Here is a 13,990-nt window from a genome sequence, read left to right as displayed (position 1 = left end):
TATCCTAAACACTATCCTCATAATGTCATCCACCTCACATTAAACATTATTAAAAAAATTAATAATTTTAAAATTAAAATTTTAATTTTTTTAAATATGTAAATATTTTAAACGGTAAGCAATATTACTGTTTGCTGTTTTCATTATTATTACTGTGCTTCAGAACAAGAATAATTCACTGTTTTTTTGATGCTGAATTGCTACTTATTAGAGGATTTGATTTGCTGGGAGAAAATGGAGAGAATTCCACCAGGAATACATTTCTCAGTAGAGTTAGAAAGGGAGAAGAACAATCTCAGAGCTGAACAAATGAGGCTGAAAAACAGGGATCATACATACTCAGTTTCCCTGGTGAAATAAGATAGAAGTTCTGTTCCACTGTAGAAAGGCCAACACCACATATGAGAGCAGTATTTATTGGTACCTACTATGATCTGCAGCTTTCAAACCTCTATCTGAACACTAAAACCTACAAAAAATGTTGCTGGAACAGTCAAAGCTTATTAACAAGTGGAAGATTTAGGTATCAAACTAATTGTGGAAACAAGGTCTTAGGTGGGGGATCAATCAAATATGATAGCTGCAGCAGTGCTAACTGCAGGGCACTACTCAGCTCACCCCTGGGGCTTGAAGGTCCTCAACTGCTTTTCCATGCCAGGTGGGTTCCCAGTGTTCCCAGTGCCTTGCAGAGGCTGGGAGTTGACTGAAACTACAGGTGAGGTTTGGTGCCAGAGAGGCTTGCCTTCACCACTTCAAATACTCCTGGGCTACAAAATAGCTGGCTACGATCAGCAGCTATATTGCTCACGAGCAAGACAGAGCTTACTTCTCAGGGATGATAAACATTACAAAGAAAAGAATACTTAATCTAAACAGTAACCCAGGTATTACACACATAAAGAATTAATTATTTTTACACACACATGGGTTAAGCTTCCACCCTTCCTTTCTTGCCTGCTCCTCCACTTCAGCATAGTGCACTAACTGTAGCAGCACATTGTGCTTTAAAAGTTAGCCACAGTTCAGTGAACAGGCTGACATGCTATTTCATGTGAGAAAAGAAGCTGTGATTCAATCTCATTTCCACAAGCTAGATTCCTAGATAATATATCTGGGGATACTTAAGCCTGCATTCGCTGCAGAACATCTGCATTATACACAGTTTGGCCCTCTGCATTTCCACAGAGTATAGGTGAAAAACTAGCTGCGTTTCTTGCACCTGCTAAGCAACAATGGTAAATCTCCTATACTCACAGATGTAGAAATACTCCCGGCCTGGCCTGAACTCAAATCCGAGTGAGAAGGGTGTGAAGAGTTGGAATTTTTCTGAGAACTTCAGCGGTCCATTCGGAGAGTGTGGCCGATTGCACTCCCACCTCTTGAACCCTTTGGAAATGTGATCGCAGGAGCTGTAGCCATCAAAGTTCACCATGTACAGAACATAGCGTTCGGTCTTATCTTCTGGCACCGAATCTTCGTAGTGAGGGCAGAATACATCCAGGTAGTCGTTAATGCACACATCAATGTGGTAGTCACCCTGCTGGAACCTGAAACCAAAGAAAGTTAAGACATTAGCACATTAGTCAATGCACAACGACCCTGTTGCGGGATAATGTTCACGAGAAAAAGGCATCACTAATGACACTTCATTTCACACCAGTCGTACTCATTCATTCTCAAATCTACCTCTAGAAATTCACCAGAGCTATCAGAGACCACTAATGCAGGACCACAGTTCTATGATATTCTAGACAAAAGCTTTGGTTTTTCCTATGATTAAGTGAATCTTTTGCTAAGGTACATCAAGTTGTATACCATCTTTCTCTATGTTTTATTGATTAAATGAAGTTTTTGCCCTTCGACTATTCATTAAAAAAAAAAAAAAAAATGGAGAAAGATGAAAGAAGAAACAAAGATGTCAGAACTATATCAGCGTCCCCAGATCAGTGCCTATACAAACATCTACTTGTGCAGAAAAATAAGCAATCCAGATTTACCCTCTTCTGAATCAGGCAGCAGTCTTCTCTGTGTTGAAAGCAGACTTGACTGTGAGAACTTTTAGTTACTGCAAGTGCAGAAACAGGTTTACATTCTTCATGATTACCAGCAGTTTGTCAAGATGCAAAGGAAAGCTTGTATTGCTTTTTTATGATTTTTGAAAAGCACTGCAACTCCTTTGGCAGAAGTACACGTACTGGAGACATCACTCCACTCAGATAAAAGGATTCTGGGATATGAATTATCAGCTCTCAGCCTTGCATGACAGGTCTGAACAAGTGCCAGCCCAGAAATGCAGCTCAAGACACCAGCCCAGATGCACTTCATTATTATTACATTATTATTGAGGAGTCTTTATAGGCACGGGATTTTTGTTTTGTTGGGAGGGAAGGTGTCCTTTTTCTCCCCTCTGTTTCACTTACATTACTTCACTAATGCCTGCCACAGAGTCTGGAAGAAAGTATGGGAACAAATTCACTGCCTCCATGGGAGCTCACGCCGTGATGGACTTAATGATTCCATAAAGCAGGTCTGTACATCTATCAAACTCTGCAAGGCCGCCAAGAAAACCAAGCACTGACCTGCTCCACCTCAGGCCGACTGGGGTACTTGTAGCTTCCCTCTTTCGCGGCTGCAGTTGTCAAGTGTACCACAGAGCAATAAAAAGACCATGACAGATTTAACTATAATACTTCTTTTTAGCTGAGGGGCATATTTTAAACACCTGATGGGCCTGAAATCTGCCATCTGGAGCCTTCTATCTAATTTCAGAGAAAAAGCAATGATCTGCTGGCCCTCCAAGGATAAATTCAGAGCAAACTATACCTTTTCATATCCCTACAATAATTTAGCCTCAATAAAATAGCTTTTTAAAGGGAAAAAAACAAAAAACTGAACACGCATCAAAGCGTGATGTATCTGTATAATTTCAGCCAGTGCACAGACTCAGAGTTCCATTCTGAAACAAGTAAAAGTCTTTCTTAATCACAGTGCTTTCAGGAAAATTCACATTTATCTAAATCACTAGTTCAAAAATGTATTTTTGCACTTCAGTGCTTCCAAAACCTGTCACACAAACAGATACGGTCTTAACACATTTGAAAGAATGTATTATTTTGAAATCTGTGCCCATTCTCTATATCAGTTAATGGTACACCCTTTCTTACATGTAATGAAAAGGAATATCTTGATAGTTCTGAACAGGAAAGCCTTATTTCGGTTGCATTTTTTATTTAAAAATTCTTTTAGTTTTTAATTAGTAACTAAAATGTCCATTTTCAAAATAATTAAATAAATAATGTATGCATATACACACATATATTTATTTTAAACATACAGGCTCCTCAACTTCAAGACTGCCTCTCATACCAGCCTGTGCGTTCACAGTAACACCCAAACATGGTTTTGTGAGAGAAACTGATCAGAACTACAAGCAGTAACTAGATGCAAGTAACTGAGACATTCAGTATCAGACTGACAATACTGGATTTTTTACAAAACAAATAACCTTACATGAGCTGCTTCTCTAGACTGCCTTCAAGTCAATGGAGAGAAATACAGACTTTGAGTCCAATTCATCTGACCTACAGCACATTGTGGTGAGATGGATCACACTCCAGGAGCAGCTATTTCTCTCCTTTAACTAAAAGCAAAGTCTAGACAGATATTTCACAGATAGACTCTATACTGTGAATAGCTGAATTTGAAGGGGTGCATCTGACCACACAGCTCATGATTATGGGGACTTTGAGCACAGAAAGGCAACTGAATTTGTGATCACATCTTAAATCCAAGTTATCAAGGAAATAAAACTTGTAATCTTCACCAGTGAGCCATTCTACCCATCACTGCAAACAAAGAGCATCATCCGATGCCCTTTTAGTAAAGGGCATAATAAGTAAACAAAAGGGCATAATAAGTAAGCAAAACTGCAACACAACCTCCCTCTCTGGTCATTGGTGTTTCAGCAGCTTCACTCATTTCTGCTTCTGCCAGTGGTGAACCGGCCGAGTGTCCTGGTCAAGCAAAGTAGCACACATTGGCAAGAAGCAAGCACTGGCTGCAGAGCTGACCTGAGGGTGAAGAATCACTACATCCCCTTCAACCCACTATCCTTCCCTCCTCTTCTATCCTTCCCTTCTCTACCAGTACTTTCAGCCCAGGGTCATTTGCAGTAGCCAGGAAGCCTTTATATTTATACCTCTATAAAAAGGAGGAGGATGTTGTGCATTTTAAGTGATGTGAACTGGATGATCTTAGTAATGCTGGCACAGCAGTGAACCTGCTCGAGGGAAACCGTGTACCAAGGTGTTCTATTAAGCAGCTCTGAGCAAAGCTTCTTCACCCCACATAGCAACAGCAGTGCTGAAAGGAGGTTATTACTAAGCTAAGAAGCAGAGGGCAGGTAATTATTTATTTTTCTTTTTGTAATGTCTTAAAGAATTCAGTAATCAAGGACTCAGAAGATGCAGAAGAAATTTTGTTTTTCCAAATAAGGCTAAAAAATGTGTCTTGCTTAAGATGAAGTAAGTGGTGAAAATGTTCCCACTTCTCATCACAGGACAGTTTATTCCTGAAGAGGAATCACAATAGCCTCTGATCTGTACAGGAAGGGAAGGGGTGGCCATTTGCACCTCACAGCAAAACTCATCAGCTCGAACTCCTCTGAGTTATTAAAAGAAAAATACTCCAGAAACACATTCCCAATAATTTAAAAACCACATCCAGGAGGAGAACACCTAACATTTACAGCTGAAAGCCTCTAAGTAGAGCAAAGTCAGGTATTAACATGAAACTAAGTTCTACTTCAAGTGAAAGCATTTAACAGTGTTTAGCCACATATGTATGTTGAAGAATACAACACATAAAGGCACAGTGTAATCTGTTCACAAATATATTTTTAAAGATGACAGAAACAGAATTTCCTATAGATAGTATTTAAGGCATAATAAATTTCTCCCTTTCATGAGACTCCTCAACACAGAATGGAAAGACTACTTTTCAACATTTCTCTAGCAATGCTGCTGACATTCTTTGCCCATTCTGTCCTAAGAAATCCTCATGTGGGCCCCTGCAAGCTCCTTGAACCAGATGGTAATTAGGATCTTTATATATCCCACCATGAAGAAGAAACCAGTACTCTATAAATTTGCATGACAGAATACAGTGGCGTGGTAGAAATCGACTGAAAAGGCTTCCCCTTCGAAGACTCAGACAGGGTCTTCAAATCTTGCAAATATTGTCATTTGTCTCCCTGCAGGAACAGTAAAACACAGCTATTCCTCAAACACAATTAACCTTCGCTTTGTGTCAGCTGGCATTCAAACAGCATCTCAGAAACATGCTCAGTAGAAGGCTAGCTATTAAGCAGTGGGACTAGAAAAGCAATTTTGAAGGCACAGAGTTAAGTAGCTTCTAAACCTGAACATTACCATAACCATCAGCTTGCTACTCGAAACTTCCATTCTGCTTCTAGCAGAGGCAGTCATACAAATGTTCCTAAGCTTGAGTGCTACTGATCAAATATCAAATATCCCACAGAACGGGAAGGAAGAAATTCATGGTAACTTTAAGTGGGAAACTGTAAGACTAGCAAAATATTTTCTAGATAATTTTATCTTCCACATTTTGTTTATCTGCTAATGCAAAAGAAAGCACACAGTCTCTGTTCACATTTTTCTTCATAATTTTAAGTTCTGAAGCACGTGTAGCTTATTTTGAATTCAGTAGCTTTGCGGGTCACTGAAACAAGTGACTATTTAAAATAATACTTAAGATACAACAACAGCTTTGTTGGGTTTTGTTTCTTCTTTCCTTTCTTTCTTAGAATAAACACTACAAAAACCTAGTTTAAAAACAGCACAAATAACACTAATTGCCCATTATCATTTAGAAAGATAAAAAATTGAGATAGCTTCTACTTTTTGCTTCCCATACAAATCTTACTAGTTATATTCTATCAGCCTTCCTGTAAAATCAACATGACAGATGCTCTACTTCAAGATAAGTGTACTGGAAAATTCTCCTTATACTTCGTCAACCTTTCTTTATTTTGAGCCTGTTCTGTTAAATGCATGCAGCAAGGCTTCACCAGGAACGACTTCAAATAGCTACTTTAACTATGAATTATGAAATTCTGGTCTTCGAGTCTGGCACCAGAAATGATCAAATGCAAATGGCTCTGATTCTGCTGCTTGGAGACTGCACAGCCAAAAACACAAACACATAAAGAATACTGCCACAGCTGAATGCCTTCTACCAATAGCCCTGCTCTCAAAAGATCATCTAAAATGCAAAGCAACATAACAAAATTCAGCAAATTGATTTATTCCTCACAAACCGTAATTATCCACAGTGTTCAGGAGTACAGCAAAAAGATACTTGTTCTGCTATTAAAGGAAAGAAGGTTTCTGTGAGTAGCACACAAGTACCCCCTGCAACTGCTGTTCACATACGTCCTGCTTTTTACTTTAATGTCTGCTAAGGCAATTTCAACTACATTTAATGGAGACAGGAGGTCTCAGAGAATACTGCATTCCTATAAGTATCATGTAATGAGCAGGTGAAACAGATCCTGTAAGTACTCCCAAAAAGAGTAAACCACCATCAAATGTTATTATACAACAGCAACATTTCTCACAAATGCTCCAGCCACAGAAGCTTCAACTGGAAAAATATTTAAATAGTTTGAAAATTAAGTTTATTTCTGTCAGCTAGTTATGAAACTGTTTGGTTAATTTATTAATAATGGAGGGATGAGTATAAAGAACGTATTCGCATATACAACACACATATAAGTATTTGTATATGCAATAAAACATCAAATGTGAACACTTTCCACAAAACATAAATGTCCTTTAAAAGAACAACATTTTAACTGCTCTTGGAATGTGATTATGTCACTTATTTACCATTCCACACTACTGAATTCACTCACATTTTTCACTTCTGCTTGGGCTGCACAGCAGCACATTATACCATCCTAAACTCTATGCCTGCAGATGAGTAACTCATGCCTCCTTATTCTTTGTTCTCTTAGACAGCCCAAGCCCTCTAATTTCAACTAACTTAAACTTGCTGCTGCGTGATGGGGGGAAATCTTCTGGCTGTTAATTATCTGAGGGGTTGTGGGATTAAGTGCACCATTTTACTGCAGATAATTTTAAAGACGCTATTTCTATGGAACGCAAAAATAACCTCTTTAATGCTTTTCTGCTCTTTTACTGGCTTTGTCACAACATTTAATAAACCCTGTTCCCATAGCCGTGCTGACACCAACAATGATTCTGATACACAAACAATGAAGTAATCAAACAGCTATTTTAATTTTAGTTCTATTCAAACCAAAAGAAAATTCAACGTTTTCCAGATGCTACGAGAAGTGGGTTTGGTAACAGTAGCAAGACAGTGACAGATCCCTAGCAGCATATTACTATCATGAGCAAGCACAGGAGGAAAAAAAAAAAGCAAACAAAAAACAACCCCTCTCCCCTCCCCCCCCCCCAAAAAAAAAAAAAAAAAGAAAAAAACATATAAAGGAAGAAAAAAAACCATTATGAAAGAGTTGTTTACGATCTTGGTCCTTAGGTTGTATTTTCTCAAGGTAAGAAAAGCTCAAAATACCCTTAGAAAAGACTGTAGGAAGTGAAACACTGACAAAACAGAAGAGAAACAACTAATCAAAGCTATTATTCAAAAAAGCAGTATTCAAAAATTATGCCTAGACAAGATTGGAAGTTAAGTACACAATACAGAAAGAAACTTATTCTCTTGTCATTAAGTCCTCTATTCAATTACCATTTATTGGAGTAATTAAACACTGGGAAAGGATGCCAGGCTAATTGTTAGATTATGATAATTACACAGCTTTGCTGTGCTACAGCTGATCAAAATAAGATGTGGTCACACGCACTCTGCTAAAGCTTCTCTGCAATCATTGGGCTTCCATGGGAAACTTATTACTATAATAAGGCCACTTATTACTAGTTCATTATCAATCAGGCAGAGAAACTTATTATTTGTAACCTTCGTTTTACTTTCCCACCCACTCTCCTGGAACAAGTCTCCCAAAAGGTTGCACCCAGACCTCCGCCTGTGGCTGGCTCCCTTCCATCACAATTACACAGCTGAGCAGAATCAGGCTCCTGTACTTGACAGACTTCATCACACTCCCAATTACTGCTTCACAGCCAGCTGCAAGAGCCTACCCCATTTCCTGAAAGAGCCAAGTGGTCTCTCTGAGTTAAACTCCACATATACCTGTCAGAGATCTACCTTTCCCATTTATTCCTACTGTATCCATCCAGCCTGGCAGATTTTCACACTGCTTGGATCAAACGAAAAACAAGAACCTGAAACATACATAAACTAGAACAGAACTGTGTTAAGCAGGGCTTCATGAGAAGAATATTGTTATTAAGTTGCTTGCCTCCCGGAAAAGTCTCCTGCCCTTACCCCCAGCCAGCCAATGGTACAAGAGAGACACTGTGCTTTAGTATTAGCTTTTTTCTCGCTAAATAACAGGATTCTGATCTGCTGTCATCCTATCTGGTACTTCCTAGCGCCTGTTTAAACAAGACAAGTGACCTACAATAATGAACAGATATGGGAAGAAACATGAAACAAATGACCTTCAACTAGCATTCAGGTTTTTAAAAGAAAAGAACTAGTTAACTACTGGGTCACTTTGAAGAATCAAAAAAATGTTTGGTGCTAACAGAAGAAACTCACCAAAAACCACCAAGCTCATTACTTTTGTTCTGTGCTGATGCAAAAACTAGATCTTTTGGGATGTTAGAAGCCTCAACCCCTGTGTAGCCATTTAATTTATCTCCTTGGATAGGACAGACAGTGTTTTACATCCCTGGTAAGGAAAGGTACATGTTCAAGCTTCGCTCTGGAACTTCCCTCTCCACGCTTTCTAAGTGGATGGCTATCCAGTAGTCCATCACTTACAACCTTTTGATTCTCCTAACTTCCAGAAAAAAGAAACATCCTCTGGCAAAATACTTCAATTTATTGGAAGGAGGAAAAACAAATAAATAAATGTGTATATCTATCTATCAAAAAATATCTTTAGACGGATAGAGATATATATAAATTTAGATAAAACCTATTTTTATATAAATAGAAGCTTTATAAATAAAAATAAAATCTTTTTTTTCTTTCCTTAATAAAACCCAATTGTTGAAAACCTCCCGATGTCCCTTCAATGAAATACTTCCTCAGCAGAAAGAAAGTCTTTATCTTGGCGAGGTTTCTATTAATTTCATTGACCTCAAAGACCTGAAATACCTTGTTTTCTGATTCTAGTGCAGAACCAAAATTATTTATGTCATAAGTCAACAATGCATCAAATTTGAAAGTATAGACTCATCTTTTATTTATTTTTATTCTTTAAAAGCCCTTTAAGGAATAAATTGTGCAAAAATGTGTTTACCCCACTTACTGTTAATAATTTCCTCCTTACACTCATAACTATGTTTATTTGTACAGCTGGATCATATATTGACTTTTTATAGCTGGCACTGCAGAAAGATATATGCTCAGTGATAATGCAAACATTAAAAAATAGAAACTAATTGCTCTTCCCTGAGTAGATATAAGGGAGGGGGAAAATAAACAAATCAACATTTATTTCCCACCTATAAATCTGAGAATACTCCAGAGATCCTCAAATACTGCAACACCCTCACCTACTTAACTTACCATCATTCTGCACCTCCTAATCGATGAGCTGGACATTTTTCATTCTGTTTATTAAAACTGTTTCTTCAGACTCTCAATTTTTGAAAAAATTTTGGTTCAAAGCTGGCACACACAGTTTATGCCTGATCCCTCTGAGTTTCTGGTTTGATGCGTTCTGGTTCTGATGTGAAGTGCTCATTGCATGTAGGGGGCTTCAGTGGCACAGTCATGCCACAGACAATAAGGATAGCGAGGGGTTCAAAGTGCCACAGCATTGATCCCAAGGAGGTTAGGCTCTCATTTGCAGCTGTCTGAGCTTCGATAGCTTTAATCCGCAAGACAACAGACTGTACCTGGCTATTGATTTTCCATTGCTGAGAGCATTTAACTTGCTGAGATGCATGAAGGGAGAAGGAAGGAAGGGAGGGTAAAGCAAGAGTTATTATTCTGTCAAAGGCATCACTTAGGCTTACAGGATAAACTTCAGCATTGAAGACCCACGTAACATACTCTGAAGGATTACAATACCAAGCAGACACTAACGGCAGCCTGAGATTTGTACGAAGAACCTCTGTCCACACTGAGTACAAAATGTTTGGGGCTACACTAGTCCCTTTGTTAAGCTGATTTGTAGACAAAAGCTCATTACTTGTGTTTGCATTAGTTCTACCCGGTAATACTATTCTAGAGTTTACCAGTAACATTTATCCCACTTTATCTAAAAGTAGCATGAGGAGATCTGGTAATTACTACTCACATAATTTTAAATGTGGTCATCAATATCTTCCACACATGACTCTCCATTTGTCTATTTTATACACTAAAAACACTCCAGATTATCTGCTTCATCTTTTATTCCGTGCTCATGCTTGAAAATAAAAAACTTACCTCAGCTACCTCTGGCCTATAACCAGAAATACTGTAGCTTGCAGATTCACTGCCTAATCCATCTTTTTAAAAATAAGTAAGAGAGGCTTCCTTATGTCTGCTGAATTAACACAGACTTTTCAAGCAGACAAGTTTGGGAGAAAATAAACTACTCAGAGTTTAAATTCTTAAAAAAAACAAACAAACAATAACAACAAAATAACAAACAAAACAAAAACAAGCAAAAAAATACAACAGGTATGAGTACTACTAGAGAGCCCAAACTGGACCTTTCCAACATGTGTTGACCGTGTGTCTAATCCAGAAGACACAGTCTATCAGCACTGATGGAATGTGATTCTGTGACTGGTATTTGCTAACTCTGCCTGAGGCATGTGCTGACATCTATTAATGGATATGGAAAACAATGCCCTATCTGCATAAAGGTCTTGCTTCCCATACTCACAAAATGAAAGAAAAGAACACTTGCACAACAAGCATGTTGACCTCTATGCAGAATGATAGAGAGTAACTACAGTCTGCTTCCATGCAGAAGTGTACAAAATGCAAATCATCTTCACAAATGTATTTTCTTGCTGATGTATTAAAAGCAGAGTGATAGTTAACTCATACAAACTGAAGTCTCCACCTCTTCAATACTGCCAGGGAAAAAACGCTGTATCAATTTGCAACAGTAAATACATGGGCGGTATTTGAGACGAAATATATATTTTCATAAAAGTACATAGCTGTTGCATACGTGCATACAATTGCTCTTCCATTAGAAATGCTTTCCTTCACCATTAAGATATAACTACTTATTATTAATCTCTGAATCTTCCAAGAAAATTAATTTCAAATGTTTTGAGATCAGCTGAAACCACTAAAAGCTGGACCTTCATCCCACAGTATACGAGTGTATGAAATGAACTTAATCTTTAGGATGTTTCACAGTATTCATACACTTGACAGACATTGTGTGTGCTTTAGTAAGCTGTGGTCATCCTTCCACATCCTCCAGACAAAATAAAAAATAGCAAAATTGTGGAGAGAAAAATAAATAAATAAAAATTACAGAGCAAACAGAAACATAACAAGAAGTTCCAGTTTCAAAACAAAAATCGCTGTGAACACGAACAGCCTCTATATTCAAACACATTCTCAGAAGCTACTGGAACTTGCTCAGGTAAAAACAAACAACAACAAAAAAAACCAACCTAACCGGATCACAATGACTAACAAGTATAGAAATATATTTGCTGTCAGATAAGTGCTTCAGTCAATGCATTTAATTTATTTCTTGCTACACAATTACCGTGTGGTTATTTAAGAGACCAAGAGAAAAAATACTTTCTTTATTGACATTGAAACAGTATTTTAGAGAATGTTCTACACTGAAATCTAATATTTTTACTCTCTCCCTGTTATCCTTTTGTGTTAGTCTCTCGCTTTCACTAGAGAAACTGTACTTTAAAGGAAAAGAATCTTATTTCTAGATGACATATTGAACAAGCACCAAGTGGCAGTTATTACTGTTAATTTTTTTTCTTTTCAATCCTGTACTTTTCTCTAAAGACAAATAGCAAATAGATACAATTTTTTCTCCATCAAATTTAATCTTGCTATATTCTCTGAACAATGAGACTTAAAATATTTTTACCCTCAGATAAATGTATCTTAAGCTTCCTAACTTGTATGAATAACACAGATTCTGATCTAATGGGTTTTCAGGTTTACAAATGTGATGCAAAAAGCTCTGAACTACAAAATACCAATTAGAAAGAACATAAGAAATTACAAAGATTACAATCTGATGGGCAGCAATTACATTTTTTAATTGAATGAGGTGGATAAATACAGAAATCAATACAATCTTAACATCCTTTTTTCACTTTTTCAGGAAATGGACCTCCCATAATGTGGCTCTCTTTACAGGGTTTCAAAATTCTTATTTTTTCAAGAGTAATGGAGTTTTTGTAATATGTAACAGCTCAATTTGATAAAAGGTGCAAAACCTGTTCATTTACTTTTATCCATATGTATAAAATATTCATGTAAGAAAGAAATAAATGGAGAAAATAAAATGCATCACTCTCAAATCAATCAAGAATTTCTGAGAGGTAAAACGGTAGCTATTTTCTTAATTTCCCTATTGCATTTTTCTAAAAGTGATTCCAAATTAATCTTAAACGAATTCCAATTTTCAATCTGTAGTGAAATCACTTCACTCAGAACTGAATGATGACCTTGTCTGCATAAAACAGTTACTATTTTAGAAGTACAGACACTAAGGTTAAGATAAGAAGCAGAGTATATCAGAGACAAATTAAGCCAAAGGTTTCCTTCCCTACCCTCTCCTTGTTTCTAACTTATTATACAGACACCGCAAAGCACCTGTCATGAAGGAACATTAAAGCTCTGGCTGTAGCTACTACTGTCTATTGGAAAGCTTTTGCATTGTTTCAAAGGTATTAAAACGAGCTACTGAGCACATTAACTTTCATAATTATGCTAAAGTAGTTTAACAACAAAGAAACAAAGAACATAAAATAAAACAAAACTAAAAGGAAGGAAGAAAACAAAATTATTTACAAAATAGGGGTGGCCTGTTTTCTACTCTGTTTTCATTGATACATCCAGATGTACCAGATGTATCCACGCCCAAATGAATTCAATCCTCAGCTCTTCTGTTATTGTCCCACATGTGCCTTCTGCATTACCCAGCAGTATTTCATCCTTCTGCCTGTACATGATCCAGTATTTACACCTCATCTTTTCTGCTGCCTTCACGAATGTATCTGACTCTTCCATTGATCTCTGCTGCCCAGTTAGACCTCCTGCAGAATAGGCTGTCTGGCAGAGCACTGAGCACAGATTACCTCCACAAATCTTAAAACTCAGGGAGGAAGTTTTCACAGCTTAAACAGGGAGCATGAACAGACAATCTAAGAGAAATATAATCTAAAGAGATAACACATTAAAACTGGACCTATTCTATGGGCAGACCTCCCGTGCTACGTGCATCAGTGCAGAAGCAGCAACAGTAGTCCTTCTGGGAGTGACCAAATCCCCACCAATGCCAACAAGCAGCTCCCAGCAGTGGAAAGCAGAGGATGCTCGACACTGTCATACCTCCCAGCACACTGTCACAACAACCACTGACCTTTGTATAACGAGAGATTCGGGCTCGTCATGCTCAACATACAGTAATGGATTTTTCTTCATCAGCTGGTCTAAGCATTTTTGGACCCCCTGGAAACCAGGAATTTGATGCACAACATTCTGCGCCACTGAATTATGCAACTTAACTGTCATATGGAAAAGTGCTTGCTCCTCCTCATTTTGAGCCTGACACCTGGCAGACTCTGCCAAAGATATAATTTATACCACAAATTTCATAGCTAAGAAAGTCACCTATGACTTGTGATGTTACATTGTT

At 37.6% G+C, this 13,990-nt stretch overlaps 1 protein-coding gene across 2 annotated transcripts in view; it reads right to left on the bottom strand.

Moving 5' to 3' along the window:
- Positions 1 to 13,990, bottom strand: part of EFNA5 (ephrin A5) — a 207,366-nt gene that overhangs the window by 37,046 nt on the left and 156,330 nt on the right. For both annotated transcript variants that reach the window (XM_052701044.1, XM_052701043.1), the window contains exon 2: positions 1,255 to 1,547. In XM_052701044.1, the coding sequence (XP_052557004.1) occupies positions 1,255 to 1,547 (293 nt within the window). The remainder of the gene's footprint in view (positions 1 to 1,254; positions 1,548 to 13,990) is intronic.

The sequence above is a fragment of the Tympanuchus pallidicinctus genome, unplaced genomic scaffold (genome assembly GCF_026119805.1).
Source record: "Tympanuchus pallidicinctus isolate F22 unplaced genomic scaffold, pur_lepc_1.0 scaffold4, whole genome shotgun sequence".
NCBI lineage: Eukaryota > Metazoa > Chordata > Aves > Galliformes > Phasianidae > Tympanuchus > Tympanuchus pallidicinctus.
Note: the sequence above shows the minus strand (reverse complement) of the source record. Positions and strands in the feature narration are given on the sequence as shown.